General features: G+C 42.2%; 3 protein-coding genes across 10 annotated transcripts in view; all 3 read right to left on the reverse strand.

The window, feature by feature from the left end:
* Positions 1 to 4,318: 4,318 nt before the first annotated feature.
* Positions 4,319 to 6,426, reverse strand: LOC100121404 (TD and POZ domain-containing protein 5-like). Its single transcript, XM_003425006.5, has 2 exons — positions 5,978 to 6,426; positions 4,319 to 5,896 (listed from the first exon to the last, which is right to left on the reverse strand). The coding sequence occupies exon 2, from the start codon at positions 5,875 to 5,877 to the stop codon at positions 4,834 to 4,836; it is 1,044 nt and encodes a 347-aa protein (XP_003425054.1). The 5' UTR covers positions 5,878 to 5,896; positions 5,978 to 6,426; the 3' UTR covers positions 4,319 to 4,833.
* A 462-nt stretch (positions 6,427 to 6,888) lies between these two features.
* LOC103318036 (speckle-type POZ protein-like) lies at positions 6,889 to 7,293 on the reverse strand. Its single transcript, XM_031925893.1, has one exon. It carries the CDS (start codon positions 7,291 to 7,293, stop codon positions 6,889 to 6,891), a length of 405 nt encoding a protein of 134 aa, XP_031781753.1.
* A 62-nt stretch (positions 7,294 to 7,355) lies between these two features.
* The window catches only part of LOC100121368 (ankyrin repeat domain-containing protein SOWAHB), a 110,616-nt gene continuing 99,386 nt past the window's right edge, over positions 7,356 to 18,585 (reverse strand). For 5 of the 8 annotated variants that reach the window (XM_008218440.4, XM_008218413.4, XM_031923041.2 and 2 more), the window contains 5 exons: positions 13,758 to 13,830; positions 13,095 to 13,187; positions 9,729 to 9,755; positions 9,072 to 9,226; positions 7,356 to 8,986 (listed from right to left, as the gene is read on the reverse strand). In XM_008218440.4, the coding sequence (XP_008216662.1) occupies positions 8,642 to 8,986; positions 9,072 to 9,226; positions 9,729 to 9,755; positions 13,095 to 13,187; positions 13,758 to 13,830 (693 nt within the window). In that variant the 3' untranslated portion in view covers positions 7,356 to 8,641. Of the gene's footprint in view, positions 8,987 to 9,071; positions 9,233 to 9,728; positions 9,756 to 12,089; positions 12,118 to 13,094; positions 13,188 to 13,757; positions 13,831 to 18,585 lie in introns of all 8 variants that reach the window. The other 3 variants (XR_513104.4, XR_513103.4, XM_008218420.4) reach the window with 3 other exon arrangements.

Genomic DNA, 18,585 nt, shown 5'->3' on the forward strand with positions numbered 1-18,585 from the left:
TGCGATGGAAAAATTGTCGTGGTAATGGCAGGACTAGAGATTTTTAGCCGCGTTTAAGTGTAATTATATAGCGTGTTATTTTTGGAATCTCTTCGGATGAGAAGCTATTTTTCTCGAGAATGCGGTAAGCGTCTTCGCTCCCGTACTCCTTCCAATTCTTCATCCTCTGAATAAAACTAAAGCATAAAAACCGGTAAAATCCCTCTGAAAAATAGCAAAGTGGACCAGGCTGCGAATCGCTTAAAATTCAAACGAAACGCGTCGAGCGCCTCTCGATACATCGAAACCGCATCGAGGCATTCCTTAACGGGTTCGTTAACCCGCGAAAGCCCCATCGCAGTGGCATCCGGAAATCGCACTACTCGCCGGATTTAAAAGGCGCACGCGCTCTGAAAATCGATTCGATCGCGCACACACGCATCACAATACATAGATACACGTATAATATCCGAGTGGCTATACGCGCAGATAGAGAGAGAGAGGAGAATTGACCAGGCGCTGGTTCTCGCGCGGCATAGCAGAGAAAAGAGCGACTCGACTTCCTGACCCACATACCGCGGTGACAGGCCGACTCGCTGTGCGCGCATACTCGCCTTCTCTCAGCAGGGAAAAAGAAAGCGGAAAGTCGTACACGTGCGCGTACGCGTAAGTGCCTATAGTGCAGAGACGATATCGGCACCGCTGATGCGCTCGCGTCTCTGCTGAGGCTTCGAGGATGAGCTCTTTATCCGCGATCTCCGGCACTTGCAGCTTCTACATACGCGCGCGGGCTTGTGGACTGTCGCTCTTTTCTTTTGTTTCTCGCATTAGGCGATCGCCCATTGAAAATAATCGTCACGCACACGATCTCACTCGACCATATACTCATATTTCATATAGCTACTTGCGACTCATATCGGCGATGAACAGTTAGCTAGAGGCTATACTCTGCGCGCGTGACCCAAAACTCGCGCGCGTTTTCAACTTTGGCCGAGATCCTCGTCTCCCCCTACCAGCTCTCGCGACTGCGCGTTTTATATTAATTAAAATCTCGGCTTTTCCCATCGCGCGCACAAAATCGCCATCAGAAAATCAAATCCCCGTCTCTCGCAGTAGCCTTTCCATTACCACATCTCGTCATCTCTGGTGCGCTCGCTCGACGTCAAAATAAACGGTAATGACCGCGACCGCAAATTCATCTCTCGGAAAGACTTCTCTCTCGCGTAATTGGAGAAACTCGAAAAAAAAAAAAGAAACGCGCGAGATATAATAAACAACAATGGGCCTGGGAACGCGCGTAATTTCGAGTCGAGCTTGGGCATTATAAAGGATTCACCTGCGCGCCTCAGCCAAATGAACCGAGTAAAAGTGTGAATTGTTGTAAAGTAGTCGACGACTCGTTTAGAGAGGATTACGTAGCGAGGTTCATTCCACTGTGCGTATGACAGACTATATATAGGTAGAGATTTTTCGGTGAACGATGATCTTCGAGATCGGAAAAAGGACGGATATAGTCGCGTGAATTTATTAGCCACGCCGCGGTAGCGGCGGCCGATCACCTTTTTAGAAAACAGTTCGACGACCTTGCCTATAGATCACGGCGCGCATTACGCGTCATCGGTATACATATATACACACACACAAGCCGCAGAAAATCGTGTATCCATAGAGAGACGACGTCCGCGCGCGCTTTGGGGCTTCGAGAGATTCCTCGAAAATAACCGCATAACCGAGAAGCTCGGCTACTTTCTCTTCTTCTTCTTCTCTCTCTCTCTCTCTCTCTCTCTCTCTTTCTCCCTCGTGCGCCTTTATATATACTATACACACTGGCTCGCATACGCGGGCATCTTTTTTTCCCTTTAGAAACTTGCGGAATACACGTACTGCACAGATGGGCGCGGTACCGGCGAACGTTTTGCGCAGAGAAAGTGAATGAACGAAAGATCGTGTGTCGCCTCCTCTCTCGCGGGAGATGTGTGCACACGTTGCGCGAGAGATTGCCAAATAAAGTGCTTTGCCGGCTTAGCTGATATGCCTACGCGCTGCATATACATGCGATTATTGTTATACGCGCCTTTGTGAAAGCGCGCGTTTAGCTTGATGCGGGCATATATCTTATATTCTTGTTGTAATGTAAATCAGCGAAATAATGAAGTTGTACACTTTCATAGCTCGTGACCGGCTCTAATTCAATTACGAAAAATTGCAGCCGCTCGCGTTATTATGCTAATACGCAGCGCGCAAGAAGAAGAAGGAGAAGACGATGATGATTATGATGATGAGATGAGCTTTCTATAAATTAATTTTGCCATTCTCCTCATTCGAAGGCAAAAGGAAAAGTCGAGAAGCACGAGAGTATAACGAAACGTTTTCGGCCAAGCTTTTTCTCACGCCTCCCGACGAGACACAATGCTGTTGTTTGTCTGCTATAACGCGCATGTGTCGATCACTCGATACGCGCATTAACACACGCGCGCTCGCGATGGTCAAAACATGCATCGCGCAGTTATTGCGTCGCCGATTCTGTAATGGAAATTCATGCGTTCGCGCGAATCATCGGCGTAGGCATATACCAGCTCTCCGTTATAAGCAGCGGACAACGAAACTTTCATGTTGACGAGCGCGACGTGCTACATTCCTCGGAACATTGTCTCTCTCTCTCTCTCTCTCTCTATCCCTCTCGTCATCGATTCGCACACGATTGGCTCATTTAGCATAGAGTGAAAACTCTCGTGTCTCGTTCTCGTCGTCGCTGTCGAGGCCGACTGCGTATATACCGTTTCTGCCCCACATCCGCGTGTATACTTACAGACGCGCGCATATATATAGATTCGCACTTTTCTCGTTTCGCGTGCGCGGCTCTTTGTGAAATGGAAAATCTGCGCGGGATATATACCGGCTGAGAGAAAAAAAAGAAGAAGATATCTATGCTCGAGAATTTTTTATAAGTGAACTGCAGTGCGTTGAGGCTCGTAGAATGTTTACTAAATGACGCGACGCTATGGGAAAGCGTGATTTTTTTCGGGGTCACGTGTACGCGGCGAACAATGAGTACAGCTGTATAGTAGATTTATTAAAAGAAAGTATACGCGTAAGCGAATCAATTAATCAAACTTTTTTTTCATATCGTTTGCGTTGCTTAATTGGGCTATCAAGAGTCGTCCGCGTGTGTATCGACGGCAATTATACAATCTCGTTGCAAGATGAGCGTCGGCGCTTATATAGCCTCCCAAGGCAGTTTTTTTTATTACTATAACTTTACGTGTGTAACTCGCGCTTTCACGAAAAGAAAAATAAAACAGCGTAAGGACGATACATCATCGCAGCCTCGGCAACATTTCAAAACTCGCTCGCATATGAGAACAAATCCGCGGCATTGTTGCAAGGAGGAAATACGAAAGAGATGAACAGCCAGGTTATACAGACTGCACTGCAGCAACAAACAGGATATCGCGATGTTCGACGGATAAAAGGTATTGTCTGCAATCGTAGAATCCCAGGATTGTCCCCCCGCGTGCGCCGCGAATGATTAGCGGGGATATCCGCTTTTGCTTTCACCGGAGCTCGCGTAAAATTTATAATTGCAGCCGGTTATATCGGGCAAAATCTTGCCGAACGATCGCAGTAACTGCAGTTGGGCGCAATTGATAAATTGAACGTTTTTCCGATCGCTCCATCTGCTGATTTGCAGGATGTGGAGAACGAACGTTTTATTGTTGGTAGGTGGATGAGTTTATGTGAGGTTTTGGCAAGGTTGAAAAAAGCTTGTCGAATACTAATACGAGCCTGGACTATAACGTGGAAGTATGTGTGTCAAATCGCAATATAGAACAATGGCCGCTTCTACATTGATTACATTAACGGTTATACGCGCATATTAATGCTGTATGTACTGTTTCAACAAGACGCGTTATTGTGCTCGTAAAAAGAACGGATGCAAAGCTTTTAAGATCGTACGAAAATTGTTATAACCTTATTTTGCACGTCTGTCATCCGATGGATTGTTTATTGCTTTCTTATTTAATGTAACTAGTTAGCATGTATGTTGTAGTCAGCTAATCATTGTGTATTGATTTTATTTATGTAGCTCCGAGGCAAGACGATAAAAGATTATTTATTGAAAAGTGCATTTACTCACCCCTTCTACACCGCAACCCACCATACACTGGCGTCCGAATGTTGATGTGAGTATCGTTTAAGGAGACACCATGCGAACTTAGATACTGGTTTTTTGACAAGCTTCGTGTGTACGCACAATCTTATTTTATTGATGATGGACAATCCTGTAGTTGAGCGTCATTTTCGGTAACAAATTCAAATAAAAAATAATGTATACTTGTTTATTTATTATATTAGAACTTTATTTTTCATGGAATCATAACTTATTAGATTTCGGTTATTGTTATACAAAACTTTCATGTATTCCTAATAAATATTTTATTAAGAAATGTCATGATAATATATGAAGCTTTGAATTACTAGATCTCTAATGCTGAAGACTTAAATCTTTAACAATCAAAAGTATGATATAAAATCATTTCATTATAACATTAAAAAAATATCTGTTCATCTATGCAGGTAAAAAACAAAAGAGAAAACGATAAATGTAAAAAAAGATTTCAATCGTTACGAATAACGATATATTATACACGTAGTTATTCAATTCGATAAATTTTCGAAATAAAGCTGCTATATGTATAATTAGCAATACCCTATGTGCAAATTGATTTCCTCGCTTTGGCAATCTTGATGCCAACAAAAATGATTACATACGTATTGAAAGTGTCAAATGAAAAGCTATAAAGAAGTCAAATTATTTTTTTAAAGCAACGGATGTACATACAATGTTGATTTTCAAAATTTCTTTATCAGCATGGCAGTCAGCTCCTTGAGCATTCTTGGCGAGAGTGACGCTATTGTGTCATCCCAATCGTTCTTCGTGACGATCTCTTGTCTTTTAGTAATCAGAAAATTCACTGCATACCTGTACAGCTCGGGAATCTCGTAGCGATCGACGATGTCGAGTACCTCGGCTAAGTTTTCAGTACTGAGTTTGGCCATAATTGACTCGAGGCATTTGACCCTCAAGCCCTCGACCTGGTACTTATCAGCTGCTGTCAAAAGATCCATTATCGGCACCGCCTCGAGGTTTACCCTGTCCGTGTAAATGAACCGCAATAACTCGTTCATAATTTCCGGACTACTGTCATTGACTTCGACGACATTCTCTATGCTCTCTCTCATGTTGGCCTCGAACATGGCCGAGAAGACGGGACTTCTAACAGACAAAATATTCTTGTGAGCGCGAAACTTTTTGTTTCCAACGATGATGTTGACGTTGCTGAATTTCTTCAGTTTTAACAGATTTTCCAAATCGTCCTGCATCAACGACTTTTCCCCGATAAATGGGGTCATTAGATCAGGCTCCGACTGAGTGTAATCTTGGCCGTTGTCAAAGTATATCTTGCATACGGTTACGAGGTTCCCATTGACTAAGACATTTTCGTTGTAAAGCTCGTCCAGATCTGCCAAGCAATAGGAAAGGTAGACATTTTCACTTATGAGCGAGCCACCCATTCCTGCTACATAAATTTCTTCGTTCGAGCTGTTTACAACGGAATATTTCACCCAAACTTTCGCGTGACCTCCGTATCTTCCGACATTGGTACAACGAAAATGCCAGGCTTTGTTGGAGACGCGCAATTTCAGCTGCAACTCGACCCTCTCGTTGTTGTTGTACGCGTCGAATATGGGCGAAAGAATGTCCTTATTGTCCTTCAGAAATGGCTTCGAATTGACGAAGTTTTCTATCGTCCAACGATATGTAACCTCTGGAATGTTGAGGCTAGTTTTACCGAGCTTGATGCGCTTCGACGGATTGCCAGTATTATTCTCCATGGTTTTATTTCACTTGAGCCTGCAACGTTGATTTTCAAAGTCGTATTTTTGTATTTTACATGGTTGTTAATCGTATTGAACTACGCATGCATGTACTTACCGATCCAACGATAAACTCAATTCCACTTGTATAGGAAGAATGTTGTGTTTAGAAAAGCTTGTTGGGCACGACGTACAAATGACTTTGGTCCACTGGTTATAAAAGTCCAGAACACTTTAGAAATAACTAACAGAATACCCTCAACACTAGTCAGCAAAAATTTTAAAAAAACTGAGTGGTGCTACTGTCAACTCATAAAGAAAAGTGTGATTCTTGTAAGCCGAGATTCCGAAAATGAAGGGCGCTGCTATTCTCTGATACTGGAGCAGAAGACAGAAAATCGAGGGACTCACGTGACCATAAAGGTGGCAATTTTTACTCGAAAATATTATCAGTATAGTGCGAATAAGAAAAATTTCAAATCACGGTTTTTGATGTTAGTTGTGTTACTGCTACGTTATAGCAAGGTATAAAACAACAAGTTTTTATACTATGTGTCATGTGTCATAAAATGATTATTGTTTTTTTACACTCGTATGGGTGAACATTTTATAGTTATTTAAAAATTTTAATTATTCAATTTATTCAAGCAGTATGCAATTGCAGCATGTATTTAACCATAGGTTTCCCGCGAATCAGCAGGCGTCATCTAGTTTACGAAATCAACAGTCAGAGCGCGCGTCTTCTTTTAACCAACGTCGACGAGATCGATGTCGCTCTTACCGACAGACTCAGTCGAAATATAATACCATTGGTTACACAAGAGGTAGTCTGCTTTACCTATGTGAACTTCATTCTTTAGCCTTTTTTATTAATTTCTATAAGTTATCTCAATATTTTTCAAAAGACAGTCAGAGCTTTTAACTTAGAAAAAATAGAGCATGCTTTTTTTAAAAATGTATATATTTTCAGTGTGATACATACAGAAGATGTTGGTGTATTTAGTAAATCAGGTGTGTTGAATTTAAATTTCACACTTGCTGCATGAGCACTGTTGTCAGTTTCATAAGTATTGGTGGCGGCAGAGACTTCATTACTTCATCCCAATCTTTCTCGGCAATAATCTTTGCCCGATCAAGAGCCAAAAAATTAATCGTGTAATTTCGTAGTTCGGGAATCTCATAACAATCAGTAATAGCGATTACCTCTACAACATTCTCGATACTCAGTCCGGATACTATCGTCTCGAGACACACGATCCTTAAGCCCTCGATTTGGTATTTATCAGCGGCAGCTAAAACATCTGTTATCTGCACTAAATCGAAAGCTATATTATCCGTATAAATGAAGTTTAACACTTCCTTCATAACCTCAGGCTTCATATAATCGATCTCGACTATATTTTCCTTCTTCTCCCGCATATCAGCTTGAAACATGGCCGAAAATACTGACCTCCTACCATCAAATTTTTAGTGTAAAAAATAAACATTTCACGGTATTCATAATAAATATATTTTATTTACATGATATAAACATTCCTTTTATAGCATGACTTTGACTGATATCTAAATAGTAAACACAACTGATAATAAATAATTGACGAAAACCTTCAAGCCAACACTGTGTATTGGTAATGCATTAAAATGTTTTTATCGACTCAAGCACGAAAAATTGTCGAAATTTCGAAAAATATTTCAAAAAACAACGGTAGACAACAAATTTTTTTTTCGAGAAATCCAATGGAGCAAACATAATGTTACCTCAGAGACCCTTTAATATACAATAATTGATCGCAAATATTTTAAAACCATTAACTACTAAAACATTGCAAATCCATTAGCTAATGAAATTGTATGCGTAACAGATTTCACAAGTTGTGATCACTGTTCGATTTTTGTCTGCACTTGTTACACAATGGAAAAATTAGTTTAAGCTAAATAAAAATATTAATTTGATGTTTTTATTTATAGGATTTTTATAATAATCGATTTCCCTTTTTATGTTAAATATTAAATGTTTCATTTGTGCTTTCAAAAAAAATTTAGCATATTTTAAGCTATTTTTAAAAAAGTATCTAATTTTTCATAATATTCTATATATTATCTAAATCACATACATTTTTTCAATAATGTTTCATTATATCATATAGACATAAATATTGTTTGACAGTTTTAGGTAGTTACTAAGTTTCTATAAGTTATTGTCATGGCAATATTACATTTGTTTTTTGTAATTCTTGGTATAATTTTCATAGGCATTCGTCATTTTTCAAAATTGTAGCTTCAATCAACTATCAAGAACAAATTTTATCACACAATTGCTAAGAAATCAAACTTAATATGTGCAATATTTGTTGAGTGAGCATTATCTTCTTAATAACTTTTGTGGAAAAAGCATAATTTATACATTTTTTATTGCTTGGTTTTGACTATACGTGCAATCCATTAAATTAATTCTGCTAAACATTTTAAAGTAAGTTTCAAATATAATTCAAATAATATATATTCTCTATTAAATCTATAAAAATTCTTCAAGGAGAATACCATACTGTCGGAATTCCAAAAAGCTCTTTATAATTGGTATAATTCTACAGTCAACTATGTTTATGATACAACGTCACCACTCAGAAGACAATTCTCTCATTTCAAGAAAATTCTTGTCATAGTGTATTATAAATATCCTTTGAAATAGACGAGATATAAATATTTTCATCTAGAAACAAAGTGATCATTCTACAAGAGTAACATCAGTCCCTAAAACAGAATCTTCTTCTTCGGATTCAATTCAAGCCGATCCTCGCCAGGCTGAATCAAATCCACAAGCTCCATCTGAATCCGAGTCATTCTGCTGTTGTTGACGATGATCCTTCTGAATAGAACCTGTAGAGATGCCGCTACTGAGAGTCTGAGCGAGAAGTCCGCCAGTCGTCAGGGCAGATACGGAGGCTGGCCGTCGGCCCGCCGTTGCGCTCTTGCCTAAGAGTGTCGGTGTGCTTGGTTGACTAGCCGTTTGTTGGCACTGCTGCTGTTGCTGCTGGTTATTGGAACGGCTTGAGACGAAATCCGTGGCCCGTCGACTCCGTCGCTTCTTGATTTGCGCGTATTTAGGTGGTGGCATCATTTTGTCCGCCTGCAAAGACGTGTGATTTAGACAGGTTGCAGGACTAACATATACTTTTAACTCTAACAAAAAAGAAACTACGAGTAGTACTAACTGGCAAATTGTCAGCAGAACCCCAAGTTTTGTGGATCTTCTCGCTGTTGTTGCTCGACGTCTTAGTTGTTACTCCCAGGAACTGGTTGAAGGCCTCCGTCGTTCGTTTCACGCGAACGTTCAACGAGCCAATACGTAGGAAACCAAGATCTTTCTCTGCATGTCCAAGAATGGTGTTAACGTGATTTTTGTTTTTAATTATACGTAGCTATATGCTTTTAGTTACGGTACACAAATTTTGCTTTTAAAAAGATGATGAATTAAGTTCTAAAAATACTCGTGAGTTTCGCATTTTTATAGAGTTCAAAATGTCGATCTTATTTTTTGTGCCTATTTTAGGAAAAAAGTATGGAAAGATTATAAAGCTTATTAGGATCTCTCAAATAAATCTCAATAAAGCGAGCACAGAGCAAAAGGAACGCGCGTTCTCATCAAATTTCGACAAGTTAATTCAACGGATTAGTATACGGATACAGAAAAGATGTTAATAAAAGCGTCCTTATAAATTGTTCGACAAATCATCATTGCACTGCATCGACGATTCAAAATCGTTAGACGGCATAGAACAAAGGCCCAAACAAATTTATAGCCCACATTTCCCGCGAGAAATAAAGAAAACAGCAATCCCACCATTCCATCGGGGTTCAACTATTCTTACCTGCATGCTTTTTCCTTGCTTTTATTTCTGAAAGAAAAAAACACACACAGATTATCCGAAGAGCACTCAACTTACTGTACACAAATGCGAGAACGTTAATAGATCGTTCGCATAACAGATAGTGTAAGCAAAAGCATTTGTGCGATTAATTTTTTTAAAGCGCCTACGGTTTGAAAACAATTCACATCGCAGAAACTTCTTCAATCTTCAAATTTTTGGATGAAAAGTTTTCAAAACGCAGATGCCGACATTTCAATATTTCATATAAATATTAACTGCTTATACATTCACTGATTCGCATACAATGCTTCGGTATAAGTGTATTAGAACGTTTATTATTATTATTATTATTATTCAGCGAGAGTTATATATTCACTGTATTTATTCTCAATGTTAGTAAAGACTTGCAACATAATGCGTGTTATTGTGATAATATTCAAAATGTGAATCATCCAAGACACGACCTTTTTTCCCAAGATCACGTATACGCGAAACTCCGACTTTCGTAAAACTAATAAAATACGTTACATTATACACAACACGGACCGCACGCCTCGTCAATTATTAATTGTATGTACAATAGTTAACAACAAAAGACAAGTCGCATGTGATTAAATAAAAAAAAATCCATTACAAAGTAACGAAAATTGGCCGTGTCGGGGCACCGAGTGGCTCGATCTTGCCGAGCGATAAAAAAAATATAAGAGCATAAACATTAAAAATGCAATATTAATGCCCCGCGTAATGCCGCGAGCTCGGTTCGTTAACACCTCATTTAAATGCAAATCGGCCTCTTTATTTTCTAATGAATTAAGATTACAAGCGCATAAAAAGGGCGAGTGCGTTCTTCCGAAGCACGTGAGGGTAATTTTTGCTCTCGATTTTTTTTTTAAATATAATTTGATGCGGAGGTTGTGACTGGGAGACAATCGTTGCGGAAATACGCATAGACGTAGCGCTGAATCGGCTCTTCTCGTTATGATTCCGAACGGAGCGAGTAATTAGCCATTACGTGGAGTATATCATACGGTACACACAAGCGGGTGAAAAAGTCGAGTTAACAAAGCATCGGCACTTGTTTGTATAACTCGGCGTTAGAGAGAAAGGCGCGTAACGCAACGACGTTGGTATAACAGAAAAAAAGTTGTTTGGATGATAGAAAAGACAATCAGTTGACGAATCAATTTTCAAAATTACTTTTTTCTCAAACCGAAGTCCAAACCACAAGGAAATCTAAACAACGCGTCGACCTCTCTCTGTCTCCCTCTCGCATTCGGCATCATCGCGTCTCCCGACGTGCACTTTCTTTTCCTCGCCATTGATCCACCTATGCAATTTCCTAGTCTCGCGTAACGACTCGCGGCTGCATTATGTGCAAATATAACTCTGTATAATACATTCTATCGAGAAAGAGACAGACAGGCGGTTCGCTCGCGCGCCAGAAGTTTGGGAAAAAGCTATTTACGCGGCTGATGCTGTCCTTTGTGTGAGCTCGCGGTGAAATCGCGTGCGCGCACGTGCGAAGATTTTTATCGGCGGATTAATCACCGGGAAACGTCGAAACGAACGCGAAATGGGAGGCGTGTATACTTGGACGGTCTGTGGAGGGGAAGACGTAGCGTCGATCTGTGCGTGTGTGTGTATCTGACTTTTTAATTTGGGTTAGCGGACGCTTTGATGTAACGTAGAGTTTGTGCCTAGTGGGCCGATCGGATGGTTTTTCATTTTGCAAACTATAATGTGAAGTAGTTAGTATACAGGGTGAAGTACCATAAGGATGTTTATTAGGTGTGTCAATACAGTTCGAGCGTGTGTGTGTTAGGGTCAAACGATTTAGTGGCTAATTTATACGAGGGGGATGTTAGTACTGAGGGTTATTTCTAATACATTGAGGGAATACGCGCGTGAAGTAATATACTACTATATAAGAAGAGTTACTGGTTATTTGTCAAAGTTTCATTCCGCTACAGACTAGTGGCGAGAGAGAAGAGAGTTTAACAGTCTCGAATTCTTTTTTAATGCTTTGTGGAACATTCATAAAAATGATAATAGTTACAATAATTCGAGCCTACGTGGATAAGTGGCCCTCAGATCGTGAAAAATACCACAAAAGTTTGTAAGCATCACATTTAAACTAAAAAAATCAAACGTTTCTTCGCGTCGACAGAGCCACTGTCATCCCTCTCTTTCTCCCTCGCTCTCTCCAAGTATAAACCAAGGTCTTACGAAACACACGCATGTACTACACTTTGGTGTTTTTTTTTGGCAAGCATTGTCTAGCTTTTAGGGTGTAAAGGCGTGTGCGGGTAGTCGAGGTAGACGCGCTCTCCGCGTGCGACGGATAGCGACACAACAACTTGCCTGAGCGCGACGCTGGCAGCTAGTCTCCCTATAACAGAAGGAAATAGATCCAGAAGCCCGATACTCACCAATTGCGAGCTGTGTAAATGTTGTGTGTAATCTAGACCCGGTATACGCCTTTTTTGTTCACTCGTGTGGCTATAATTGCCTTAGGTGTTCTTTTTTTGGATAAACCATTCTAATACTACTTATGTAGGTTATATTACACGGATAGGTGCAGTTTTTTCGTTGTTTGCAAAATTAAATCATTCGAGCTATCATAAATTGATAAATGTTACTTTTTTGTTTTTATGACAAAAATTGAAAATACTGCACCCACTACTTTAACAGGTGAATAACGCTCAATAAAAATTTTCACATTTAGATGACGTGACTATATACTAAATAAACAATCGACAACATTTTTCTTATAGTGTTATTTTTACAATACAGTACACGAGACTAAGCAAATATTACAGTATAAAGCAAAAATAAACAAGAGCTTCAGACAAGAGAGTAACCTTCAAAATGTACAATTTCACGTGCACATATCTACGCTTTCAACCATGAAAAAACGTTTCTAAAAACCAATCCCTTTAAACTGTGTCTACTGGTAATAGATTTAGAAGAAGCTTTGTAAAGTCATGCAATAAAGTTATATATTTTTTTGAGTAGACCAAATTCCCGTTTATTCTCGGCTTCACCAATCCTTGATAAAAATTGCACAGAGTGGCGATCCAATCCATTTAGTGGTTTTTAAAGCGATAAGAGAAGAGATTACCCAATCTTTTAGATATAATTTCAAGGAAATTACTTGCGAATTTCAAAATAAATGAGTAATTGTGTATACAGTTTTCAAGTATAGCCTACCGATACCGAGACCGGAAGGAAAACGAAAAAATGCCGCGCGAAATTAAACAATAATAATCCAATTATATATGTGTGTGTGTGTGTGTATATATATATATATACACAGACGCACACACACACATTCATGAGGGTACAGTTCGGTTACGAGATACTTACTGCGCATCGTGTCCTGGCTAACCGCAGCCTTCTGAGAAACAGAGTACTGGCGTGGCTTTTTCCCACTGTAGTCGCGAATATCTTGATTGGCTCCTGTAAGGACGTAAATCAAAAAATTAATAAACAATAGATATCTCAATGCAATAGTATTTGTTACTCCAAGTGAAATCCAAACGCAAACAAACCGATCACCAGGTCGCCCCACAACAAAAGTTCGAAAACCCTTTTGTCGCCTTATCAGAATCTCCCCATCATCGTCGATATGTACAACCAGCGTGGCTCGCGTTCTCTCCCCCATCAATATACATATATAAACCGAAAGCAAAGCAAGCTATATCCGACGAAGTGTCCCGCGTTGGATAATGGCGCGTTATCGCGTCGACTCTCGTCTAATCTACGACAAACAGGCGCACGCGCGCGTATGGCTTCGCGTCGGCTTTGAAGTCGTCGCTTTCGGAAGACTGCAGCTATATGGGACAGCCGGGACTTGTTTGCCCAACGGTAATTGAGCCTCGCCTTTATGCGCTCGATGACTTTGGGGATGACGATGATACAGGGTATAGCCAAATTAATGGCACGAGTATATCAGAGCAACGGGTGACGTATCATTCTCGAATATTGAGAATTAAAGCTGGGTCGATTGATTATTTCAGTAAATCTCACCGTAAACCTGGACTAGTAGGTTGAAAATGTTCTCGTGGTCGAACTGCAGAGCGATGTGTAGCGGCGTGTATCCCTGTGAAAAATAACAAACTCGCATTAGAAAAAGAGCTGCACTCCACACGTCAATAACCCACTGCATCGTCCAATCAATTGGCCAGAGCAGCTCTCACTCTCACCTCCGTGCCAAAACTAGATCAGCGGAAGCAGCGGCGCGAAGAAAAAAAATCCCCATGCGAGCAATCATCGACAAGCCGCAAAGACAATGAGGGTCGGATTTTCATAGAGCTTCTCTCGACTTTCATTGTGAGTATCACCTCGAGCGTGCGAACTCGCGCGGCGTTTCCTGCGCATCGCGTGCAGTACGCGTATAGCTCTTACACTTACGTCTGTCTATCGGACGCAAGAGATGGATAGACGGACGGGCAAACCGCCGGTTCGCGCTCGCGCTCGCTGCTTTCATCCGGCGGATCATAGCTCGACGTTCTAATAAGACCTGCGGAGGCGGAGGTGAGAGGATACGAAACGGATATCTCGTTATTAATTGCTGTCGGCGCCAGCTCGAACTTTCGAGTGGATTTGGCATGATTTACGTTTCGGCTTTCCTCTTTTTTTGTTGACGATCATGAAAGAAAATGTTTATTCTCGCACTGCTCGATCCCATTGCGATAAATTCCCTCGAAAAACTCGATTTAATTTTGAAAGCTCACTAATTACACCGCGTAAAAACATTCGCTCCACTCATGGCACCTATCATACCAGAAGTGGCCCGTGTGGCCGAGGCCGCGATAGTATCTCGTCTATTATTATGCAGCAGCCGCGAATATAACCCGTCGAAATCGGAGCCCACCGGCGACCATCGCATCAAGAGCCTTTAAAAACCTCTCAGGCACTTCTCGATTGCGATCGAATCCACGTTTCGGATTAGCCCAACAGCTGCGCCGAGTCGCGAATCCACCTGCCCTATATCTCGTGCCGTGCACCTTTGATTTCCGCGTGCGAAAGTAGTGTAACGGGCGAAAATTGCGAGTCTTCATTACCGGCTTGTAATGGAGACGGATGTGTCTTAACGGTCTTTTAATTGCGGGTCTCGCGAGAGATTTTCGAGGAATTCTTTTTTTTTACAAGGTGAGAAAAGGTGCACAAAGTGTTTGCGAAATTCAATTTTCTTCGTTAAGTGTACAAGATTATTTAACTTCTATTTTAAAAAACTTTTTACGATCCGGTCAAAGTGAAAGCCTGGACAAACAATAAATAACCCTTTTCAATTGAAACCATAAATTTTTGAAAAACGCGCGTCAATACAGGCTGGCCGAAAGGATCCCGATTCAATTTTAAAGTACCAAAGTCCGCACTAAATCGCCCTCGCACATACACCCGATGTATAAAGCATCCCTGCTTTCGCAAGCAGCTACTTTTAATAACGGGCGAATCACACACGAGACGACATTATACAGCCAGCTCTCACTCTCGCATATCGAATCGCGAACTCTCCTGCATATGAGCAGTCTCCGTATAGCTGCCGCCTGCGATTTCGCGCTTCGACAAATTGACACTCGGTGTCGCTCTTTCATTTCGAAGCTTATATGCACCCTTTCTTCGCACTCGCGCCTCGAGTCTCGATTTATTTCGCTTTAAAGTTCTGTGTCGGCGCGACCCCTTTTCGCACAAGTGAGACAAGCTGGGGTGAAACGTTTACGGGCACGTGTGGTGAGTGTATATTTTATAGTTTGTGTACTGGCAATGCGAGTCTTTTAAGTCTCTTTCTGCGGATAGATTGAACATTAATTTAAATATCAATAATTATATTCATGTTGTGGCTTCTGCCCTACAATTTCAGTCAACATTTAGCTCTTGATCAAATCTAATATGGATGAAATTGCTATCTGCCACTCACTTACTCGACGAATCCTGCAATACCCTTCACCCCAATCGGATTCCCACAATACTTCAAAAATCATCTCACCTATCCCGAAACTACAAATTTCCCCGGCCTACTTCTCGATTTCGCGACAGCCGCTCGAAATACGCTATACGTCTGAACTCGAGAGAGCAATATCCCTCGCGAAAGTTGAAAAAATATCGAGCGATACCATCCCTCACATGATTTAGCGGCTCGTAAAGTCGCACATACGCGTACGCCTATATATACGTCGAATGTAAGGAAAAGTATTAAAATTGAAAAGTCCCGCGCCGGCGCTTGATATACGCGCGCGATATTGGTGTGGCCGGCAGCTGTCCCCGCGAAGGATCTTGATATACGGCTCGTCTTCGTCGCTGTAAAATCTCGCCCTTTTTTATTTTGAACTTTAATTCAGTCCTCGCGTGATATTAAAGGCTATTTATCTGCGAGGGGGAGTGTGTGGAGGATTTATATACATGGGAGATTGTTTGATCTTCCGGGAATGGAGTCGCTCGGGTATGTGGAGAGTGGACCTTGGCTGTACACTTAAGCTTACTCCCTACCATATCATGGTTTTGAAAATATTGTACTACATCTGTAACGGACGGCTGGCCATCGCCGACTCGTACTACCTGTACAGTTCGAATTGTCTAGAAGTACATTCGCACGAAATCGCGTGCAACCGAAACGCTTCGCAGAATCTCAAACCGAATTCCCAGCTGCGCTCGAATAGCGCATCGCGATTTTTACCGGATAAGCGTCGCTCGCTGATAAGATCTGCGGCCGATGGATATCCGAGGCGTCGATCTCGCGAAATTTCTTTGTGGTGAGAGAAGAGAGAGAGAAAAGTTCGGGAAATGTCGCGGCATTCGTGGAATGCATTGTCGTGGTCGCAAATTACGAGACGGAGAAATGCGGTTGCGCTTCGGCATTTTGGTGCCCGGGAGAATGCCAAGAGGACGCGCGGGATAAGGAAGATATTCTCGATATACAGGGACGGCGTCGATATTTATCGTTTGACGTTAATTTATGCGAGTACTCAGGGCTTTTAATGAAACAATATGTTGATCAATTTTGAAAAAATTACGTTTAAGAATCACCTACTCGACAACTACGGTAAGCCATCATCGAGAGCCTCTCTCCTCTTCCTCCAGGCCCGCACAAAAGGTAAGAAAAACATGCCTCGAAAATTAGAGCGAGATAACGAGAACAATAGCAATATATACAAAAGCCCGGCGAAGCTGCGGCAGGAGCCGCGCCGCAACAAGAAGCCGAAGAAAGACACAAAGAGAGAAGAAGCATCGGCGACGGCGGGTGCTCTGGGACTCTCATGTAAATCGGCTAATTCCGCGCGGTACATTAATTATCTCGTTACGTACGCGGCTCGCGCACGCGCCCCGATGTCGCCATAGGAGACTATATATAAGCGAGCGAGAGAGCTTCAGGAGAGGGAGAGAAAAAGGCCCTTCGCATTCCTTGTAGCCAATTATCGGAACAGAGAAAAAGAGAGCGCGAGCGCGCGCCCCGCTGCCGCCCGCTTTCTACTCTCGTCTTTTATAATGCGACGCAGCGACGACGAGAGGATGTGCAAGATTTTCTCTTTGTACTGTGTTTATGGCTGAGCGGATGCAAGGAGTTTATTTTTTGTTGTTGAGATTGGCTGGGTTTTAAGGGGTGGTTGTAAACGAAACTGTTTTATCGACCGTACACCAAGTAGCCGCATTTATTGATAAACATTGAATTAAAAGCGTTAATTCCAAGTCATTACAGCATAAAAAAGATTCATTCGAATTCACGCCGACCCGCGAATTCCAAAAATCTCGGCTCTTTCTCCAAATCCGGCGAGAAGACCTCCTGTCTCGCAAATCCAAGCAGACCACCCCATCCCGCGAGAAGCAACGAGACAGTCGTCGTCCCGTACACTCACTCTACTCTCTGCACGTCGGCGTGTCCTCAGAAGCAGGAAGAAGAACTACCACCAGCGCCGCCAGAAGAAGAAGACGAAGAGTCAGGCAAGTGAGAGGTATAGGTATAAGAGTTACCTACTACCGGCGGAGATGGAAGGAAGGCTACGGAACGCGCGCGAGCCAGAGAGAGAGAGAGAGAGAGAGAGAGAGAGAGAGAGAGAGAGAGAGAGAGAGAGAGAGAGAGAGAGAGAGAGAGAGAGAGAGAGAGAGAGAGAGAGAGAGAGAGAGAGAGAGAGAGAGAGAGAGAGAGAGAGAGAGAGAGAGCGGAAGGTGCCGCGGCGTCGACAGCTCGGCTCCGATTACAGCGCGCAAAACAAATGAGCTGCCGGGAGACAAACGAACCCCGCGTAGGATGGTCGGCTTGTCACCGCTCTCGGACGTTCCTCTCTCGTCGTTTTTTCTCTCGCTCCTTTTTAAGGGGCTGACTCTCTTTTTTTTAACGGAAGGGGCACTGGAAATTGGGAGAGGGACGCAGCCGTGAAAAATTAGATAGGCGGCGCACGCTGTATCGGGAAAAAGGAGGAGGATGATGGAGCTTGGACGATGGGCCTAGTGACGGGCGAATCGATCTTCGTGCTATAAGGGGCTGGCCGAGAGCTTTATTAAAAGCGCGGAAGTGGGTCGTCTGTTTTGACGCTGCGGAGGAGAGTGCTTCGACGGGTTTTTTCCTGGCTGATTATTTTCGAAACTTTCGTATATACATTCACGTAAACCAAACCGAAAGCCAAACAAAGCTGCTGAGCACATCCTCTCGGAATTTCGCGCTATACCTCCTGCATATCCCCTCGCTCGTATTCCCTGCAGCATCAGCCCGACGGCGCAGGAGAAAAGGGTCGACCTTACAGTGTTTGTCGCGGACCGCTAACGAGCACACGGGGGGCTGCGCGCGCTCGCGACTTATATAAGCTCTTACGCTCGCGTCGCAAGTATAAAACGCCGGACCACACACATCCGATCCTAT

Source organism: Nasonia vitripennis, chromosome 1 (genome assembly GCF_009193385.2).
Source record: "Nasonia vitripennis strain AsymCx chromosome 1, Nvit_psr_1.1, whole genome shotgun sequence".
NCBI lineage: Eukaryota > Metazoa > Arthropoda > Insecta > Hymenoptera > Pteromalidae > Nasonia > Nasonia vitripennis.